Raw genomic sequence first — 19,506 nt, 5'->3', positions numbered from 1 at the left:
CCCACCAAGCACTCAAGCGTGCAGCAAAGCATCAATAAAGACACAGACTTGCAGTACCCCGACAACTACTTGTTCACCCAGTACTTCGACATGCCACAGGCTTTCTCTCTCTCTCTCCCTAATAAGGGAAAAAGAGGTGTCCCCTTTTCACAACGAGAGGAGAGGCATAACAAACAGCTCGCTGATTTATGGTGTTGAAAGTCTATTGCGTCACTTTTTTCGAGCTCTGCGCCCACAGAGCCAGCTCCAGAACGGCTCAGAACTCCGGGCACACAGCCCATGGCAGCTAACCTGCTGCTCTCGATGTTCCGTGTTCTCCCGCGATGATTCAGTCAGGGGCACCAGCCTAGAATCAGCACGTCTCCAGAGCCACGAAAATCCGGCACCCTGAAGGCGCGCTCATCTTCCAGGCCACATCCTTGGGATATCAAAGAGCGGCCGGTTGTGAGGGGCTGAGAGCGGGTCCCACTCCCGAAAAGAACCAAAGTCGGAGTGCAACTCCAGGTCAGGGTCTTCGAAAGAACCTTGAGAAAGGAAAAAAGAGATGTCAAAGATAGAAATAGAATTGTTTCGAAGATGCAAGCAAAGGAGTCACCGTTTAGCGCTACCTTGTGTGATGAAAAACCAAGTTATCAGAAGATTGATGCTGATGAGAGAGATAAGTGAGACAATGGAGCAGCATTCAAAAATGTTAATGAGAGAGAAGAAAGAGATAACGGAAAGAGACACCAGTCCAAGTATTGACAGACCAATTGCTTTGAACCTGAACTGTTTGAAGTTTGATGGACAGGCGATACCCCAGCAGGGGGATAACAAGAACAGGTTCGCTAAGGCAAGACAGACACCACGAGATAAAGAGACCCTGGAAAAGCGGTGTGCCCCCACAAGTTGGTGTGAGTTTGGTGGTCTGGTCGCAGGACCGACCATAGACGCACAGGGTGAAAAGATACGATCGGCGGGAACCTGGTGTGTGTGTCCGCCCTTGCTTGGGTGCCGGGTTCACCGTGGAAGAACGGTCGTATCCGGAACAGAGGGGTCACAGTCGGTGACCACAGAAGACATTAAAAGGGCTCGCCCGAAAGCTAACTGCAAAGCACAAAGGTCTGTCTAAATCAGATTTGCATATTCTCTCTCTCCAACGGCACAACAGCGAATACTGTGAACTGTACTAAGCTGAACTGAACTCTGCGTCACTTGAGACTGATCATTTTACCCCTAGACTGCGATAGAGCTTGATTGATTCCTATTACCCTAATTCTGTGTAGATGTGTGTTTTATCATTGCTAATCTGTTGCATTCATACAATTAGAGTACTGTTACTTATTTCTTTCATCAAACTTCCTTAGTTCCAGTAATCCAGACTCCAACTAAGTGGTCCATTTCTGCTGGTTTGGGAACCCAGTTACAGGGTACGTAACACTTGACTTTGCTCCTCCCCTCCAAGATTGGAAGGGGATTCAGTAGCTAAAGTGTGAGTGCAGTAGTTGGGTGGAAACATGAGGGTGGAGCGATGGGGGGAGGGGGAAATACGATGAAAATGGATGATAGAGGTGGAAGTTGGTAGGGTTTGGGAATGAGAACAAAAATAATAAAATCTGAAATAGATCAGAAGGGGAGAGTGAGGGGGAGAACTGGAGGGTGGGGGGCACAGGAGTTAAGAGTAGCCATTGGGTTATAAACTACCCAGATGGAATATGCGGCTTTATTTTTCCAGTTTGATCAGGCCTCATCCTAGCAGCAGAGAAGGCCAAGGACGGACAAATCCGTATGGGAAAAGGAAGGGGAGATGAAAAGGCATACAACCAATTGCAATTAGGGTTTCGCTGATGCCTTGTTTTTTTTACTGTTATGGGTCAATGCATTGAACAACAGTCAGTAGATGACTGTTTGAAACAGCAGAAAATCGTGGCAGGTGAGGATTGTACTCCAGTTCTAGAATCTTGACCTGCCTGATATATCAAGCACCTAAGAGGAAATATAACTTACTTACTATCCGTTCCACCCTGGCATTTAGGGCAGCAGTGAAGGTTCTCCATCTCTGCCTGTCCTTGCCCATCTTCTCTACTGGGCCCCAGCTGTGGTCAGGGTCCTCATTTCTAGTTCTGTGGTACACCGCCAAGTTGTCTTTGGTTTCCCACATTTCCTCCCGCCTTCAGAGGTCCAGTGAAGTGCTGTCTTGATGGAGTTGGCCTCTCTTCTCATCACATGCTCAGTCCATCCCCAACGTTTCCTCATGATGATTGTGGCCATGTTCTCTTGATGGCACAGGAGTAGGGCATAATTGGGGATCTTACTTGGCTGGAACATTCGGAGGATCTTCCAGAGTCTCAGGGTGTGGAAAGATGACAGCTTGGCAAGGCCATTCTCTGTCACGTGCCAACATTCTGACCCATACAAGCGTGCAGACAATACACAGCTCTGGTACAGCTTCACCTTGGTGCGGACCCTGTAGTTGGTTGATCCCATATGTTGCTTCATTGACCTGAAGACGTCTCTTGCTTTGCTGAGTCTGCAGTGGATGTTGTCGTTGGTTCCAATATCCTGTCGAGTGACACTGCCCAGGCAGGAAGGGAAAATCTAAGCAATGTGGGAAATGTGGCCTTAGATTCACTTTTGCTACCAGGTGACAGTGAGTGAATTTGACAATGTCTTACTCAAGATAATGTTCTACTCCAACTATTAAAGCATTCATTTAAAATGTTTCCGCACTGGTAATGCATGTGTTTTATTTCCCTTGTATCTCTGTCAAGACTGAAGAAGTGCTGCATTCATAGTCCTATCCTTTATTGGATAAAACATCAAACCAGGACTGGTCTGTTTTCTCAGGTGGATTGTAAAATATTCCCCACCCCCTCATGTTATTTTGATAAACAGTGAGGGAGTTATTCCCAGTGTCTTGACCAATATTTATCCCTGTGTTAAACTTACTGAATTGGATTAGTATGCCTTTGCTGTGCACAAATTAGCTGCCCCAATTCTTGCGCTATATTAGTGAGTGCCCTTCAGAAATACTTCACTGGCTGTTAAATTCTTTGGGGTATAATGAAAGGGATATGAAAGGTTCTATGTAAATGGACTTTTCCCCCATTATATCTCTAATCTCCAACTCTGCAAGGTATATGCCTTTTGTGACCATGATTGGAAACCCTTTTCTTTTATCATATATGTAGCATGAAGTGTATTTATTAATTTTTTTATATTTTAGAGATACGGCATGGTAACAGGTCCTTCCATCCCAACGAGCCTGTGCTGCCCATAAGAACAATTAACCTGCTAACCCATACAAACCCAGGATGTGGGAGAAATCCGGAGGAAATCCACACGGTCACGGAGATAATACAATCACCTCTTAGACTGTGGCGGGAACTGAACCAGGGTCTTTGGCACTGTAAAGTGTTACATCAATTCTTCCGATTCCTAACCCAGGTGGCCGTGCTACCTGGCCAACCTATCTGCGTTGGGAATCGGAAGAACAACATTTTAATTTATTTCCTTCAAATAGGAATTGATGCAAATGGCTGTTTTATTAAAGCCACATGCCATGTTGATCTCCTTCTCCTCTCTTTCTAGCTTCCAAAAGAGATTGCATTGAGAAATTTGGACCAAAGACCGTGGAACGCATCGTAGATGACGATGATGCTATCTGCACCACTGAATATTCACGTATAGTGCCCCTGGAAAATGGAGAGGTGAGTGGACAGGATTAACAGCAAGGTTCTGGATTTTATGTTTTAAAGCTCTGAAGTCTAGAGGTGTTTTGCGTAATAAAATCACATTTGTAATAGCGTACCGACAGTTTCTGGTTCAATGATGTCACAGAATAGTAATCTACACTAGTCACTGATGCAAGACTATATCCGATTAGATGTTTGACTATTCTCTGACTAATCATTATTTCAATTACTTTACTTAAGACTGTCCAAGTCGTACATTGTTCCATTGTCGGTGTGTAACAATTTTCTGCAAGATGATGTTATTTTCTCAGTAGCCCAAAGATCCACGCCACAGGGTTCATGGATAATTACAATCCCATTGCTGTAAAATATTTGAATGACCTCTTACCAAGATCAAAGTATGTAGATGTCACCATACACAAGGTTCAAAGTACATTTATTATCAAAGTATGTATGTAATATACAGCCCTGAGATTCGTCTTCCCACAGACAGCCACGAAACAAAGAAACACCATGGAACTCTTTCAAAGAAAACATCAAATACCCAACGCACAAAAAACACAACAAATCGCACAAACAACAAAAAATTAGCAAAAAAACACACAGAATATTAAATATCAAACTGCAGAGCCTTGAAACAGTCTAGAAATGTTCAGTTTTGTTCAGTTCAGTTCAGTTCAATTTAACACTGTGTCATTTGTTGACCGCAGGCTGCAGAGCCAGTCTGCCCCGATCAAAATCGCACAATAAAGAGTAACCAGGGACACATATAACGTGAACTGCAGACTCTAATCCACAAAGCACGTTGATTAAACCTTGCCCAAGACCCAAGGCTTCGGCACCGTCCTCTGAGAATTCCTGAGGTTTATTTTCTTGCAGGCATTCACAGCAGAACAAAGAAATACAATAGAATTAATGAAACAAAGACTGGCAAACAACCAGTGTGTAAAAGAAGGCAATCTGTGCAAATAGAAAAAAAAACAAACAGATATATAGATAAATAATGCTGAGAACATGAGTTGTAGAGTCCTTGAAGATGTTGTGGAATAGGTTGTGGAATCAATTCAGTGTTGAGGTGAGTGATGTTATCCATGCTGATTCAGGAGCCTAATGGTTGAAGGGTGATAAGTTCCTGAACCTGGTGATATGGGACCGAAGGCTCTTGTACCTCATTCCTGATGGCAGCAGTGAAAAGAGAACATGGCCTGGATAGTGGGGAGCTTTGATGATGGCTGCTTCTTTCTTATGGAAGTGCTCCTGTTGATGTGCTCAGTGGCTGGGAGGGTTTTGCCTGTGATGGACTGGGCTCTATCCACTGCTTTTTGCAGGCGTTTCTTTTCTTGGGCATTGGTGTTTCCATTCCAGGCACTTACAATAAACTTAATCTACTTCATTGTGGCCCTTGCACTTCATTTGTCTATCTGCTCTGCACTTTCTCTGCAACTGTAACCGTTCATATTCTGTCTGTGTTCTTGTGTAAGGAATGACCTGTCTAGTTTGCATGCAAGCAAAAACTTCTCACTCCATCTTAGTACATGGGCCAATAAGAATCGAGTTACAAAAACAAGTGCGAGCTGCTTCCATCTCACAGTTAATAGGCAAAAGACGGATGTTTTATAAAGAGAAAGGTTAGCTTTAGTTGTCACATGTACATCGAAACATGCAGTGAAATACATTGTTTACATCAACGATCAGCACAGTCTGAGGATTGTGCTGGAGGCAGTCCAGTTCTTATGTGTCACCCTGATTCTGGTGCCAATATAGCATGCCCACAACTCACTTACCCTAACGGTACGTTTACATTCCATATTTGGAATGTGGGAGGAAAACAAAGCACCTGGAGGAAGCCAACATGGTCAAGGGGGAATGTGCAAACTCCTTACAGGCAGCGATGGGAATTGAACTCCGATCTCCCAGCTAGCCCGTAAAGTGTTGCACTAACTGTGCCTCCCCAGAGGTATAAATGGTAACATTGAACTTTTTCACAGAGCTGAACTAACTCCTCTGCTTCCAACTGTAGATTGTAGTTTCCTTGGTAAATGGACGGCCTGGAGCCATGAATTTCTCCTATTCTCCTGTCCTTCGCGACTTCACCAAAGCCACCAGCATCCGACTGCGGTTCCTCCGAACGAACACTCTCTTGGGGCACTTGATGGGGAAGGCACTGAGGGACCCCACAGTCACACGGCGGGTAAGTGCTGACTGTATATCTGTATGTGGATGCTGATGTCATGAAGGGGAAGTACTCAGTGGGGCTCACCTCATTGTCTGAGGGAGAATCACTCTTTCTGACCATTACGACAGACTTAACAAATGCAGAGAATGCTCAACATCTGCGGAAAGAGAAGCAGAATTAATGTTTCAGGTCAAACGCCCTTCAGCTGGACTGGGAATGTGAGAATACTGGTTGGCTTTAAAAAGCACTGGAATCTCAATCTGTGCTGAGTTATAAACAAGAGAAAATCTGCAGATGCTGGAAATCCAAAGCAACACACACAAAATGCTGGAGGAACTCAGCAGGCCAGGCAGCATCTATGGAAAAGAGTAAACAGTTGACGTTTCGGGCCAAAGGGTCTCTGCCCAAAACATTGCTTACTCTTTTCCATAGATGCTGCCTGGCCTGCTGAGTTCCTGCAGCATTTTGTGTGTGTTGCTGTGCTGAGTTAGTTGATCTCAACTGGAGCACCAGTAATGCCGTTGTAACTCCAGGGTCTTCGGCTAGGGAAGTGAAAAGCTGCTTACTCCTTGTGCGGCAGCAGTTTGCTTTTGATGCTTGCATAAAGAGTGCGTGATGACAAGGTCAGTCTCTGAGGAGGTAACCAGAGACAGATGGTCTGCCGGTGTTCAGTGTTATATCTAACCATTTGATTAAGGGCAAGTGTAAAGGAGAACAAAGTACTTGTTACTTGGACAAATCAAAAACAGATTTACTTCCACTGATTTATATGATTTTCCTGAAGCAATAAGGCTGATCAACACCTCCACCCGCTAACCCCGCCCCCCCGCCCCCACCACCACCACTACTTTATTATTTCTGGTCAGTCACCTTATGTACAGACACTCCTGTGCCTAGCATCACTTTACGGACATGTATATAAGCCATCTTATGTATTTATATTTAATGTGTTTTTTTGTGATTATGTTCTTTATCGTATTTTGACTTTTTGTGCTGGATCAGATCCAGAATAACAGGTATTTTGTTGTCCTTTACACTTTTGTACTGAAAATGACATGAAACATTCTTGAATCTAGAACCTTGAGGTGAAATTTGTTGTTTTGCGGCAACAATGCAGTGCAAAGACGTAAAAGTTACTCGAAACTACAAAGCAAATATAAATTAGATATAATTACAAAACACTGGACAATAATTGATAGTAGGTATTGTGCTAGTAAATGTACAGAATTGAACTGAATTGACTTTATTTCTTGCATCCTTCACATACATGAGGAGTAAAAATCTTTACGTTAACGTCTTGATCTAAATGTGCAATGTGCAATCATCGTAATTTATAATAAAAACAGTCAATGTACTATAGAGTAGACTCAGATCAGCGTGAGTTCATCAGTCTGATGGCCTGGTGGAAGAAGCTGTCCCAGAGCCTGTTGGTCCAGGCTCGTATGCTGCAGTACCGTCTCCTGGATGGTAGCAGCTGGAACAGTTTGTGGCTGGGATGGTTTGGGTCCCCAATGATCCTACGGGCCCTTTTTACACACCTGTCCTTTTAAATGTCCTGAATTATGGGAAGTTCACAACTACAGATGTGCTGGGCTGTTCACACCACTCTCTGCAGAGTCCTGCAATTGAAGGAGGTACAGTTCCCATACCAGGCAGTGATGCAGCCAGTCAGGATGCTCTCAATTGTGCCCCTGTAGAAAGTTCTTAGAATTTGGGGGCCCATACCAAACCTCCTCAACCATCTGAGGTGAAAGAGACACTGTTGTGCCTTTTTCACCACACAGCTGGTGTGTGCAGACCACGTGAGGTCCTCAGTGATGTCGATGCCGAGGAACTTGAAGTTGTTTACCTTCTCAATCCCAGATTCATTGATGTCAATAGGGGTTAGCCCGTCTCCATTCCTCCTGTAGTCTACAATTTTTTTTTGTGTGACATTGAGGAAGAGGTTGTTTTCTTGACACCACTGTGTCAGAGAGATGACTTCTTCCCTGTAGGCCAACTTGTTATTGTTTGAGGTAAGGCCAATCAATGTAGTGTCATCGGCAAATTTACTTAGCAGATTAGAGCTATGGGTGGCGATACAGTAATGGGTGTACAGGGAGTAAAGGAGGGGACTCAGTACGCAGCCCTGAGGGGCTCCTGTATTGAGAATCAGCGGGTTGGAGGTGAGGGAGCCCATTCTTACAAGCTGCTGGCGATCTGACAGGAAGTCCAGGATCCAACTTATTTAACCAAAGTTTCCACATATAATTAAGTCTGGGCCATGTAATTGAGTTTGTGCACAAGGAAGTTTTCTATAAATTAATTAGTTTGTGTATAAATTCAGATACATTTGGGTATTTGGCATAAAGCATCTTTATACTTAATGTAAACCACCATGATAAACTGTGCAGTATGTGAATGGACAAAACTTTTCTCTTTCAGTATTACTACAGCATCAAGGACATCAGTATAGGAGGGCGTTGTGTCTGTAATGGCCATGCTGATGTTTGTGACGCAAAGGACCCATCAAATCCATACCGGTGAGTTTTACTTTTGTGTACTCTGTTTGACAAATAATCAATAACTTGATATAGATGTTATAGTCCCAAATAATGTAACACCTTTATTAGTGAATACTGAGTATTTAATATTAAAATAATTTGTTTTAGTTTATTCCGGCATTGAATATACTGATTTAGTTAGCTATCTGCTCTATGCTGAACTACAGGCATCTGATAGTAGAGAATACTATTAAGGTACAGTTGAAGTCAGAAGTTTACATACACCTTGGCCAAGTACTTTTAAACTCAGTTTTTCACAATTCCTGACATTTAATCCTAGAAAACATTCCCTGTCTTAGGTCAGTTAGGATCACTACTTTATTTTAAGAATGTGAAATGTCAGAATAATAGTAGAGAGAATGATTTATTTCAGCTTTTATTTCTTTCATCACTTTCCCTATGGGTCAGAAGTTTACATACACTTTGTTAGTATTTGGTAGCATTGCCTTTAAATTGTTTAACTTGGGTCAAATGTTTTGGGTAGCCTTCCACGAGCTTCTCACAGTAAGTTGCTGGAATTTTGTTCCATTCCTCCAGACAGGACTGGTGTAACTGAGTCAGGTTTGTAGGCCTCCTTGCTCGCACATACTTTTTCAGTTTTGCCACAAATTTTCTATTGGATTGAGGTCAGAAAATGATGTCAAGTCTGGTTCATCCTTGGGAGCAATTTCCAAACGCCTGAAGGTACCACGTTCATCTGTACAAACAATAGTACGCAGGTATAAACACCATGGGACCACACAGCCGTCATACCGCTCAGGAAGGAGATGCATTCTGTCTCCTAGAAATGAATATACTTCAGTGCGAAAAGTACAAATCAATCCCACAACAACAGCAAAGGACTTTGTGAAGATGCTGGAGGAAACAGGTAGACAAGTATCTATATCCACTGTAAAACGAGTCCTATATCAACATAACCTGAAAGGCTGCTCAGCAAGGAAGAAGCCGCTGCTCCAAAACCGCCATAAAAAAGCCAGACTACAGTTTGCAAGTGCACATGGGGACAAAGATCTTACTTTTCGGAGAAATGGCCTCTGGTCTGATGAAACGAAAATTGAACTGTTTGGCAATAATGACCATTGTTCTGTTTGGAGGAAAGAGGGTGAGGCTTGCAAGCCAAAGAACACCATCCCAACCGTGAAGCATAGGGGTGGCAGCATCATGTTGTAGGGGGTGCTTTGCTGCAGGAGGGACTGGCGCACTTCACAAAATAGATGGCATTATGAGGAAGGTAAATTATGTGGATATATTGAAGCAACATTTCAAGACATCAGCCAGGAAGTTAAAGCTCCGTCACAAATGGGTCTTCCAAATGGACAATGACCCCAAGCATACCTCCAAAGTTTTGGCAAAATTGCTTAAGGACAACAAATTCAAGGTATTGGAGTGGCCATCACAAAGCCCTGACCTCAATCCGATAGAAAATTTGTGGGCAAAACTGAAAAAGCATGTGCGAGCAAGGAGGCCTACAAACCTGACTCAGTTACACCAGTTCTGTCTGGAGGAATGGAACAAAATTCCAGCAACTTACTGTGAGAAGCTTGTGGAAGGCCACCCAAAATGTTTGACCCAAATTAAAGAATTTAAAGGCAATGCTACCAAATACTAACAAAGTGTATGTAAACTTCTGACCCACAGGGAAAGTGATGAAAGAAATAAAAGCTGAAATAAATCATTCTCTCTACTATTATTCTGACATTTCACATTCTTAAAATAAAGTAGTGATCCTGACTGACCTAAGACAGGGAATGTTTTCTTGGATTAAATGTCAGGAATTGTGAAAAACTGAGTTTAAATGTATTTGGCTAAGGTGTATGTAAACTTCTGACTTAACTGTACATTAACTTTTGTGCGCAAAGCCCTCAGATATCCCAATGGCAATGTGTTAGTATGGCAATGATTGTTTCAAGCAGTGAGAAGCACCACAGTGAAGCTATTTCACAAATGTACTTTCCGGCAGAGGCAATTGGTTAATCAGTGAAGCTGCTTGCTCTGGTAGTTAAGAATAAATACAACCTAGTGTTAGCACAAGTCAAGGTCAACAAAGATACTCAGGAATTTTGCCCGCATCAGCTCATGAATGGGATCGAGGTCTACATTTGAGCCGATATATGCAAAATTCCAGATCACAACACACAAAGTTCACCACACAACCTATCAGCAATGTGATTTCTTCCCCGCATCACAAATGAATTTTCAAAATTACAACTGATCAGCTGATGGATTAGTATATAAAGGCCAAGCATCCAGAGAACACACCAAAATCAGCAATGCACTGATGATCTCTCCTCATATGGTGATGAAATGTTTACTAGTAATTTGCCAAGATCAGAGAACAACTCAGTCCAACCATATCCTGAAGGATCTCTGACTTCTGAGGACTTTCACTGGCTTTCAAAAAGTTATCATGTAAGCTAGAAGTTTTTGAAATTCAGTTGTTAGAACAACTGGGGAAAATGCCAAACATGTCATAAGCATTTCCATTTGGCTTTGCTTCCTTGAGAAATGGAATATTTGTTGCACTCACGAAAAGCAAATGGCATTTCTATTCCAATAACTACTTTCAGCTTTCAAAATTCAGAATCATAGTTAATGCGCGTAAGGACTAATTCAAGTGTAGAATCAACTAGACGTGATAAATCTAGTTTATCGGTCTCTTGAACCAGTGCAGATAACTTATCTCAACTCCAACACGAGAAAATCTTCAGATGCTGGAAATACAAGCAACACACACAAAATGCTGGTGAAATGCAGCAGGCCAGGCAGCATCTATAGGAAGAAGTACAGTGAACGTCTCGGATCAGGACCCTGACGAAGGGTCTCCACCCGAAACATCGACTGTACTTCTTCCTGTAGATGCTGCCTGGCCTGCTGCTTATCTCAAGTTTGAACTTATCCCACAACCTATGGGACTCACTTTCAAGGACTCTACAATTCATGTTCTCAATATTATTTATTGTTTAATTATCTTCTATTTTTAAATGGCTTTTTGCACAGTTTGCCTTTTGCACATTGGCTGTTTGACCATTTTTGTTTGTGTATAGTTCATTGATTCTATTGGACTTTTTTGTGAATGCCTGCAAGAAAGTGAATCTCAGGGTAGTATATGCTGACTGACATACTTTGATAATAAATTTACTTTGAATTTTGAAGAGTTATGAAATCTCTGGAATATATCTGGTGCTGGGTGAATTGGTATTTCCATTTAGGCTAATTTCTTGTGAAGCATTCTTTGTCAGATTTGAATCTGGGTTTCAGTCATTGAGAATGACTTTTAATTCTGTGATGCACAAAGTAAACTTATTATCAAGATATGCATAAGTTACCATATACTACCCTGAGATTTATTTTCTTGCAGGGATTTACAGAAATAGAAATACAATAGAACTTACCAAAAAAACTCTATATAAATAGACAAAAAGTGGTAAACAACCAATGTGCAAAAGAAGTCAAACTGTGCAAATAGAAAAATATTACTGAGAACATCAGTTGTACAGAACAGAGTCTGTCGGTCGTAAAATCCATTCAGAGCTGTGGTGATTGAAGTTAACCATGCCAAATCAGGAGTCTGATAGCTGTGTGGTGATAACTGTCCCTGAACCTGGCAGTGTGGGACCTAAGGCTCCTGTACCTCCTGCCCAGTGGTAGTAGTGAGAAGGAACGTGGTTCAGATGAATAACTGAACACAGTTATCATCTGTGTGGATTGCGGTTTCTTAGCAAGAGAAATTGATTTGAAACCTTGTAGATGGTCATGCACACTTGGCTCTGTATCAGAAACTCTGGCTTGTTCAAGGACAGTTCACACAGAAGCCATGAGTGTTACAAACTTCCTTATGAATTATATTTTAGAGCACACCAGGTCAGAGATATTCAGGCTCGCTAATCACCAGGGACACGCCACAACTTCCGCTTTCCTGTTGTGGAAAGTGGGACCTTGGAGGCAATAAAAGCTGTGACCAGGAACATCTCCACAAAAAAGCAAGAAGTGAACCTTGCTGTGATGCGTTCCCTATCACTTAGAACAGAAGTAACAAGTACTAGTAGCATCAAGGAGTCTTCAGATACTTCACTTTCTTTATCCTGGAGGATGGTGCACTTCAGGGTTGTAGGGATTGAAGCTGAGGCCTGGAACAGATCAGCTTTGACCATTTTGAATTGAGACCCAAGCTGGAGGGGCTGAGTGGCCTACTCATCCTGTTTTTTTTGTGTGATTTGGATAAACCCCTCACTGAATCATTTCTCTCTCCATGCCCACCTTGGTTCTGGCTCTCAACTCACAGGATTACTTTCAACAGTAGCATGTTTAGTCTTCATTCTAGTTATTTAGCCATTTCTAAATAGTGCCAAAGTGTGGATGACATTAGCTCTCTGGGTGATTGTGAAATGAAAATGATTGAAGTCACTGTACTCAAAACCCTCACAGTCAATTCAGAGAGATCCACCCGTCTCATCAGCTGAGTTAGGACCCAAATACCGAAGATGAAATAACAACAGAAATGCTGACAGTACTTAGCAGACTCAGCTAAATTAACATAGAACACTAAAACAATAGTACAGGCCCTTCCTCTGCACTCTCTCTAAAGCCTCTACATCCTTCCTATAATGAGGCAACCAGAACTGAACGCAATACTCCAAGTGTGGTCTGTCCAGAGTTTTACAGAGCTGCAACATCATCTCTTAGCTCTTTAACTCAACCCCCAGACTAATGAAGTCCAAAACACGCCACACCACCTTAACCACCCTATCAACTTGCATGGCAGATTTGAGTGATCTGCGGACATGGACCCCAACATCCCTCTGTTCCTCCACACTGCCAAGAACCATGCCCTTAACTCCCGAGTTCTAACTTGAAATTTGATCTTGGAAAGGACATTGACTTCACACTTCTCTGGAGTGAACTTCTCAGCCCACCTCTGCATCCTGTCAATGTCCCATTGTATTCTAAAAACAGAAATGCTGAAGATACCTAGCAGGGTCAGTATCATCAGGTAGGTGAACCTTCATCAAAATCATTTTTTCTCCTTTACAGTTCTGATGAAGGGTTATTGACCTGAGACGTTATTTCCCTTTCCTCAGATGCTGCTTGGCCTAATGGATATTTCTAGCTTTGCCTGCTCTTATTTCAGATTTCCAGCACCCACAGGTTTCTTGCATTCCTCTTTGGAGCTAACACCTTAGGAGGTTCATGCAGATCCTGTCAATTCAGATTTAAAATGAAGACTTAATTAATAAGTAGCACAAGCTATGATATCTCGGCACCTTTCCTCAACTATATCTTCCGAAGCACTCGTTGCTGTAAAGAATTTCATTTTGAGAGAGTTGCTCAAAGCACAGCAATAAATTATTAATATGATTTACGGCTTATTTGATATAAGTATCATCGTCTTTGGTCATTGATACCCACTTAATTCAGACTTGCAAGTGATTATTATGATGGTATTGGTGTTTCTTACAGTAGAAAGGCTTTGATGTATCTGTATAGTGTTGACTAAAGCTGTTGTGTAATCATTGATTAATTAATGGAGTGAGGTATTATTGCTCGTTGTACTACAAGGAGCGACGATATGGTACAGATGAAAAATTACCTGCTGTTAACAAAGCTTTAAGTAACTTGAGTTGCTGACCTATTTTATACAGTGGAAGAGATGATTTTCCCTGATGAGTCAGTACATTAATCATTGCATGCCTAGTAAATTGAAAAAAAATGAAGTCAATGACAGAAGCCTTGAGTTGGATGATATTGGCCAGTGAAATATTTACATCGTGGCTGGTGATGGAGGCTATGTAATTGTTGACATCCAGGATAGAAGACTGCTGTCTGAGAATGAAACTCCCTCGCATGTAAGGGGAAATGGGAATTTTTGGGGCCACATGTGATCAATCAAAACTCTACAGATGGGCTGAGGTTAAACAAATATTAGTCATGTAAGAGTTGTTGTTTGCAGATAGGGCTCATCAGAGACATGAGAACGGAAACCTACAGAGAGAAAAATGAGGAGGTGCCTGAACTAAGTCCTTTCAGTGAGGTTAGTGGCTGGTATTTGAAATCATTACAGTTGATACACTGTAGATAATCCCTTTCAAGAGAGCTTAAGGTCAGGAACGGAGGAAATGAAGAAGAACTTCCATATGTCTCTTAAGGGCCTGTGTTCTTATCGTGGCAGTGTCAGAGAGTTCATCCGGGAAACTGCAGAACATCACATGGACAGTGACAAGCATTGAATTTCAGCTCTTAAATAGCAGCATTCCTTTCTGCAGGCGGTGTTTTCATATTGCACAAGGATTTATTAGTTGCAAGCAGGAAAGTTAACCTTGCATATATATGAAGCCGGGCTGTTAAGATTAACCGAAGGGAATTCTTAGGGTGGACAGAGAAAAGCTATTTCCACAGGTTTGAATGCCGGGATGCAGTGCTGGTGACGTTGAGAGATGTGCGAGTGTAGACTTGGGACCAGGCCTTTCAAGAGCGAGATCGAAACGTTCTGAACTCAGAGACTCGCAGAAAATTGTCCTTCTGCAATTGATTATTAATTTTCATGGTTGATCAACTTTTACTTCAGTCCATTACCACTTCTTGGGTTAAATTCGAAGTAAATTTTATTATCAAAGTACATGTACGTCACCATGAGATTCATTTTCATGTGGGCGTACTCGGCAAATTTATAGAATAGTAACTATAACAGGATCAATGAAAGGTCAACTGGAGAGCAGAAGGTGACTGGTCATTGGAGACAGTCCAGAGGAGGTTCATGAGGGTGATTCCAGGAATGAAGGGTTTAACATATGAGGAACCACTTGGCAGCTTTGGGCCTGTACTTACTGGAATTTTGAAGAATGCAGGGGGATCTCATTGAAACCTACCAAATGTTGAAAGGATAGATAAGGTGGATGCGAAGAGGATGTTTCCTCTGGTGGGGGTATTCAGAACTAGAGGGCACAGCCTCCAAATTGAGGGGTGACCTTTTAGAACAGTTGTAAGTAGGAATTTTTTTAGCCAAAGAGTGGTGAATCTGTGCAATGCTCTTCCACAGACTGCAGTTGAAGCCAATTCCGTGGGTGTATTTAAGGTGGAATTTAATAGATTCCTGATTGGTCGGGACATCAAGGGATTTGGTGAGAGGGCGGGTGTATGGGGTTGAATGGGATCCAGGTTCAGCCATGATGAAATAGCGGAGCAGACTTGATGGGCTGAATGGCCTAATTCTGCTCCTATGTCTTATGGTCTTAAAACAACATGTAAATAAATAGCAATAAATAATGGGAACGTGAGATAGAGTCCTTAAAGTGAAATCATTGGTTCTTGGAACATTTCAATGATGGGGCAATTGAGTGTAGTTTTCCCCTTTTATTCAAGAGCCTGATGGTTGAGGGGCAGTAACTGTTTTTGAAGCTGGTGGTGCAAGAATGGAGGCTATTGTATCTTCTATCTAATGGCAGCTGTTAGGGCCTCAAAGTTTAAGCTGTTCAAATAAGAAGAAAATTTCTTGCAAAATAAATAATGTATGGACCACTTGTGTTGGTGAGCTCATATATCGAAACTCCTCATTTGGCATAAAGGTGTCCCTCAGAGGCTGGGGTTGAAGGACAGATGTTGGGACTTTGTTTCTGCTCATTGCTTGTACTGGATGTAGATTTAGAGTTGTTTCTGTTGATCCCAGCACAGATTTCTCTCTCTATGATTGGCCTGAGATTCCTGCAGAAATACAAGTAGTCATCAATTTCTGATCATTTCCCTTTAAACTTTGTCACATGTGCATCAAAACATACAGCGAAATGTGTTGTTTGCATTAAGTCAAATCAGAGGATTGTACTGGGTGGCTATGTGTCTGGTACCGACATAACAAGCCCATAAATCACTAACACCAACAATGTGTCTTTTTTCTTTGGAAGATGAGAGGAAACCAGAGCACCCAGAGGAAAACCATACTGTCACAAGGAGACTGTACAAACTCCTCATATAGACAATGGCGGGTTTCGAACCCCAATCTTACAGCTGGTGCTTTAAAGCATTTGTCTAACCACGTACTGGATTTCCCAGATTAAATTCTTGTGCCCAGATTTTCTTGCTGACAAACAAGGAAACACAATGGATTAAAATCATGAACATCACAAGCTTTTGACTTTTAACACTGGTTTGATTAGTAGTGAGACTTAAGTGGAATAGGCTTGATTTCACAACGTATTGCCTTGTACCCAGCTTGTTAGCAAGACCATTTACTGACCTGTCTGGAAGCAGTGGTAATAAACTGACATGCAAGATGTCTGCTGTCATTAAATGAGTTGCTCAGCTAAAATCGTCAGTGCCCTTGTGTTGGTAGATGGATTGGTAATTATTTAACACCGTGTAGAATCAAACACAGCAATTCATTCTGGCAATCTTTATCTAGCTCCTTCCAGTTGTGGAATTGCTGGAAGTTTAATGAGAAGAACCAGATTTCTCCAGGGATGACTCAGTTGTACTGGGTGCCATGTTGCTAAGTGGTACATGAGAGGGAAGGCCTGGGACACAGCCTAACCTGGGCTTCAGGCTTCAGTGGACCACGTGCACTTGTTGTGCATCTTCAGGCAGCCTCAGAGAGACACTTGAACTTTTAAATGGTATGTGCAAAGGAATTGATGAGGAAATCTACAGTTGCTGGAAATTCAAGCAACACACACAAAATGCTGGTGGAACGCAGCAGGCCAGAGAGCTTCCATTGGAAGAAGCACAGTCGACGTTTCGGGCCGAGACCCTTCATCAGGACTAACTGAAAGAAGAGATAGTAAGAGATTTGAGAGGGGGAGGGGGAGATCCGAAATGATAGGAGAAGACAGGAGGGGGAGGGATGGAGCCAAGAGCTGGAAAGTTGATTGGCAAAAGGGATACAAGGCTGGAGAAGGGAGAGGATCATGGGACAGGAGGCTAGGGAGAAATAAGGGGGGAGGGGAGCGCCAGAGGAAGATGGAGAGCAGGCAAGGAGTGATTGTGAGAAGGACAGAGAGAGAAAAAAAAAGAGAAGAAAATTTTATTGTGGCTCAAGGAGGAACAACACCTTATATTCTGTCTGGGTAGCCTCCAATCTGATGGCATGAACAGTGACTTCTCTAATTTCCGTTACTGCCCCTCCTCCCGTTCTTACCCCGTCCCTTATTTAATTATTTATTTATTCATTCATTCATTCATTCATTCCTTTTTACTTTTTCTTTTTCCTCTCACTGTCCCTCTCAAAATCACTCCTTGCCTGCTGCTCTCCATCTTCCTCTGGCGCTCCCCTCCTAGGGTTGCCAACTTTCTCACTCCCAAATAAGGGACAAAAGTAGCAGTCAAATACGGGACACTTGTGTTTACCCCGAGAAAGACTACCATGACCTTGAAGCCTTGCGCGGACACCTGTATGCGCATGCATGTACGTGTCGATTTTTTTTCTACAAATCGGTTTTGGCTTAATCTTTCCGATTCTGCTTTTACCATATGTTACTGTTATTTTAGGCTTTATGTGTTATTTGGTATGATTTGGTAGGTTTTTCTTTGGGTCTGGGAATGCTCAAAAATTTTTCCCATATAAATTAATGGTAATTGCTTCTTTGCTTTACGCCATTTCGGCTTACTAGCGGTTTCATAGGAATGCTATACCTCAGCGGGGGAAATACGGGACAAGTGCGGCCCTGAATGGGACAAACCAATTTAGCCCAATATACGGGATGTCCTGGCTTATACGGGACAGTTGGCAACCCTATCCCCTCCCCCTTTCTTTCTCCCTAGGCCTCCCGTCCCATGATCCTCTCCCTTCTTCAGCCTTGTATCCCTTTTGCCAATCAACTTTCCAGCTCTTGGCTGTATCCCTCCCCCTCCTGTCTTCTCCTATCAATTCGGATCTCTCCTTCCCCCTCCCACTTTCAAATCTCTTACTATCTCTTCTTTCAGTTAGTCCTGATGAAGAGTTTCGGCCTGAGACGTTGACTGTGCTTCTTCCTATGGATGCTGTCTGGCCTGCTGTGTTCCACCAACATTTTGTGTGTGTTGATTGATGACTGTGTCTTGCATGGGACCGTGTTGCCTGTAGCTTTATAACAAACACCACACTTCCTGCCTATTGTGGAAACTTCCTACCCAGCTTGAGGGGGAGCAACTGAGTGAAGTCTCCATCAGTCAAGGTTGACCATGAATGCTGCGACCAAGCCATCTACTTACATGAGCCAGGGCAGTACAATATGGAGAGCAAGCTGTTGCCCGTGTAGCAGCCTTCCCCTCTCCATGCGTCTGATGAACCCAAAGAAACAGCAGAGACCAATACAGTTTGGCACCAACAGCATCACAGGAGTTGCCAGTCAGTGTTGAACTCAACATAGGTCTGCCTTAGGGACTCCAGCCCCAGGTTTTTCCCTCTGAGTTTACTCCCGAAGCCCTCCCATGAGTGGGTATAGCCACAGGGCAGCGGAGGTTTGAGACCAGAGTTTTCCTTCTCCTCGATGAGCTGCCAACCACCGCTGACGAGCGCCGTCTGGGGGAACAGGTATCCATTTAGCACCTTCCAATTGAGTGTAGCACTGGTGAAATTTTGGGTCGGTCTTTATTGTCACAGTGGAAGGGTTGAGTGTTCAGTATGTACATAGAAATCAACAATGAGATAAGAGCAAAGGAATTTAATTTCACTTTTAAGGCCAGACAGAAAATAACATTCCAGTTTCATGGTGAAAATGAGAAAATGATAGTTGGAGTTGTCAGAGAACACTACAGCACAGAAACAGACCATTTGCCATCCTTGCCAAACTATTATTTATATTTATTTATTGCTTATTTATTTATTATTATTTTTTCTTTTGTATTTGCATGGTCTGCACATTGTCCACCCTGTTGTGTATGGTCTCTCAGTGATTCTATTTTGTGTCTTGGACTTACTGTGTACGCCCGTGAGAAAACAAATCTCGGAGTTGTGTGTGGTGACATGTATGTACTTTGATAATAAATTTACTTTGTACTTTGAATTGTATTTAAGTACTGATCAAAGCAATGCCCGCATTCACTTAGTTTCTAGGAGTAAGTTTTCAAAATTGCCTGATGTATTTTCTTTCCTGTGGGTAACATCTGTCTGTTTGCCTGTAGTATTCAGTAGTGTAACCAGGTCATTTTT

The 19,506-nt window shown here is 42.5% G+C and overlaps 1 protein-coding gene across 1 annotated transcript in view; it reads left to right on the top strand.

The window, feature by feature from the left end:
* Positions 1 to 19,506, top strand: part of lama5 (laminin, alpha 5) — a 377,869-nt gene that overhangs the window by 116,166 nt on the left and 242,197 nt on the right. Inside the window, exons 4-6 of the mRNA XM_063041218.1 lie at positions 3,571 to 3,689; positions 5,695 to 5,865; positions 8,275 to 8,372. Of these exons, the coding sequence (XP_062897288.1) occupies positions 3,571 to 3,689; positions 5,695 to 5,865; positions 8,275 to 8,372 (388 nt within the window). The remainder of the gene's footprint in view (positions 1 to 3,570; positions 3,690 to 5,694; positions 5,866 to 8,274; positions 8,373 to 19,506) is intronic.

The sequence above is a fragment of the Mobula hypostoma genome, chromosome 2 (assembly GCF_963921235.1).
Source record: "Mobula hypostoma chromosome 2, sMobHyp1.1, whole genome shotgun sequence".
In the NCBI taxonomy this organism is placed as follows: Eukaryota; Metazoa; Chordata; class Chondrichthyes; order Myliobatiformes; family Myliobatidae; genus Mobula; species Mobula hypostoma.
This window is presented reverse-complemented; position numbering and strand designations above follow the sequence as displayed.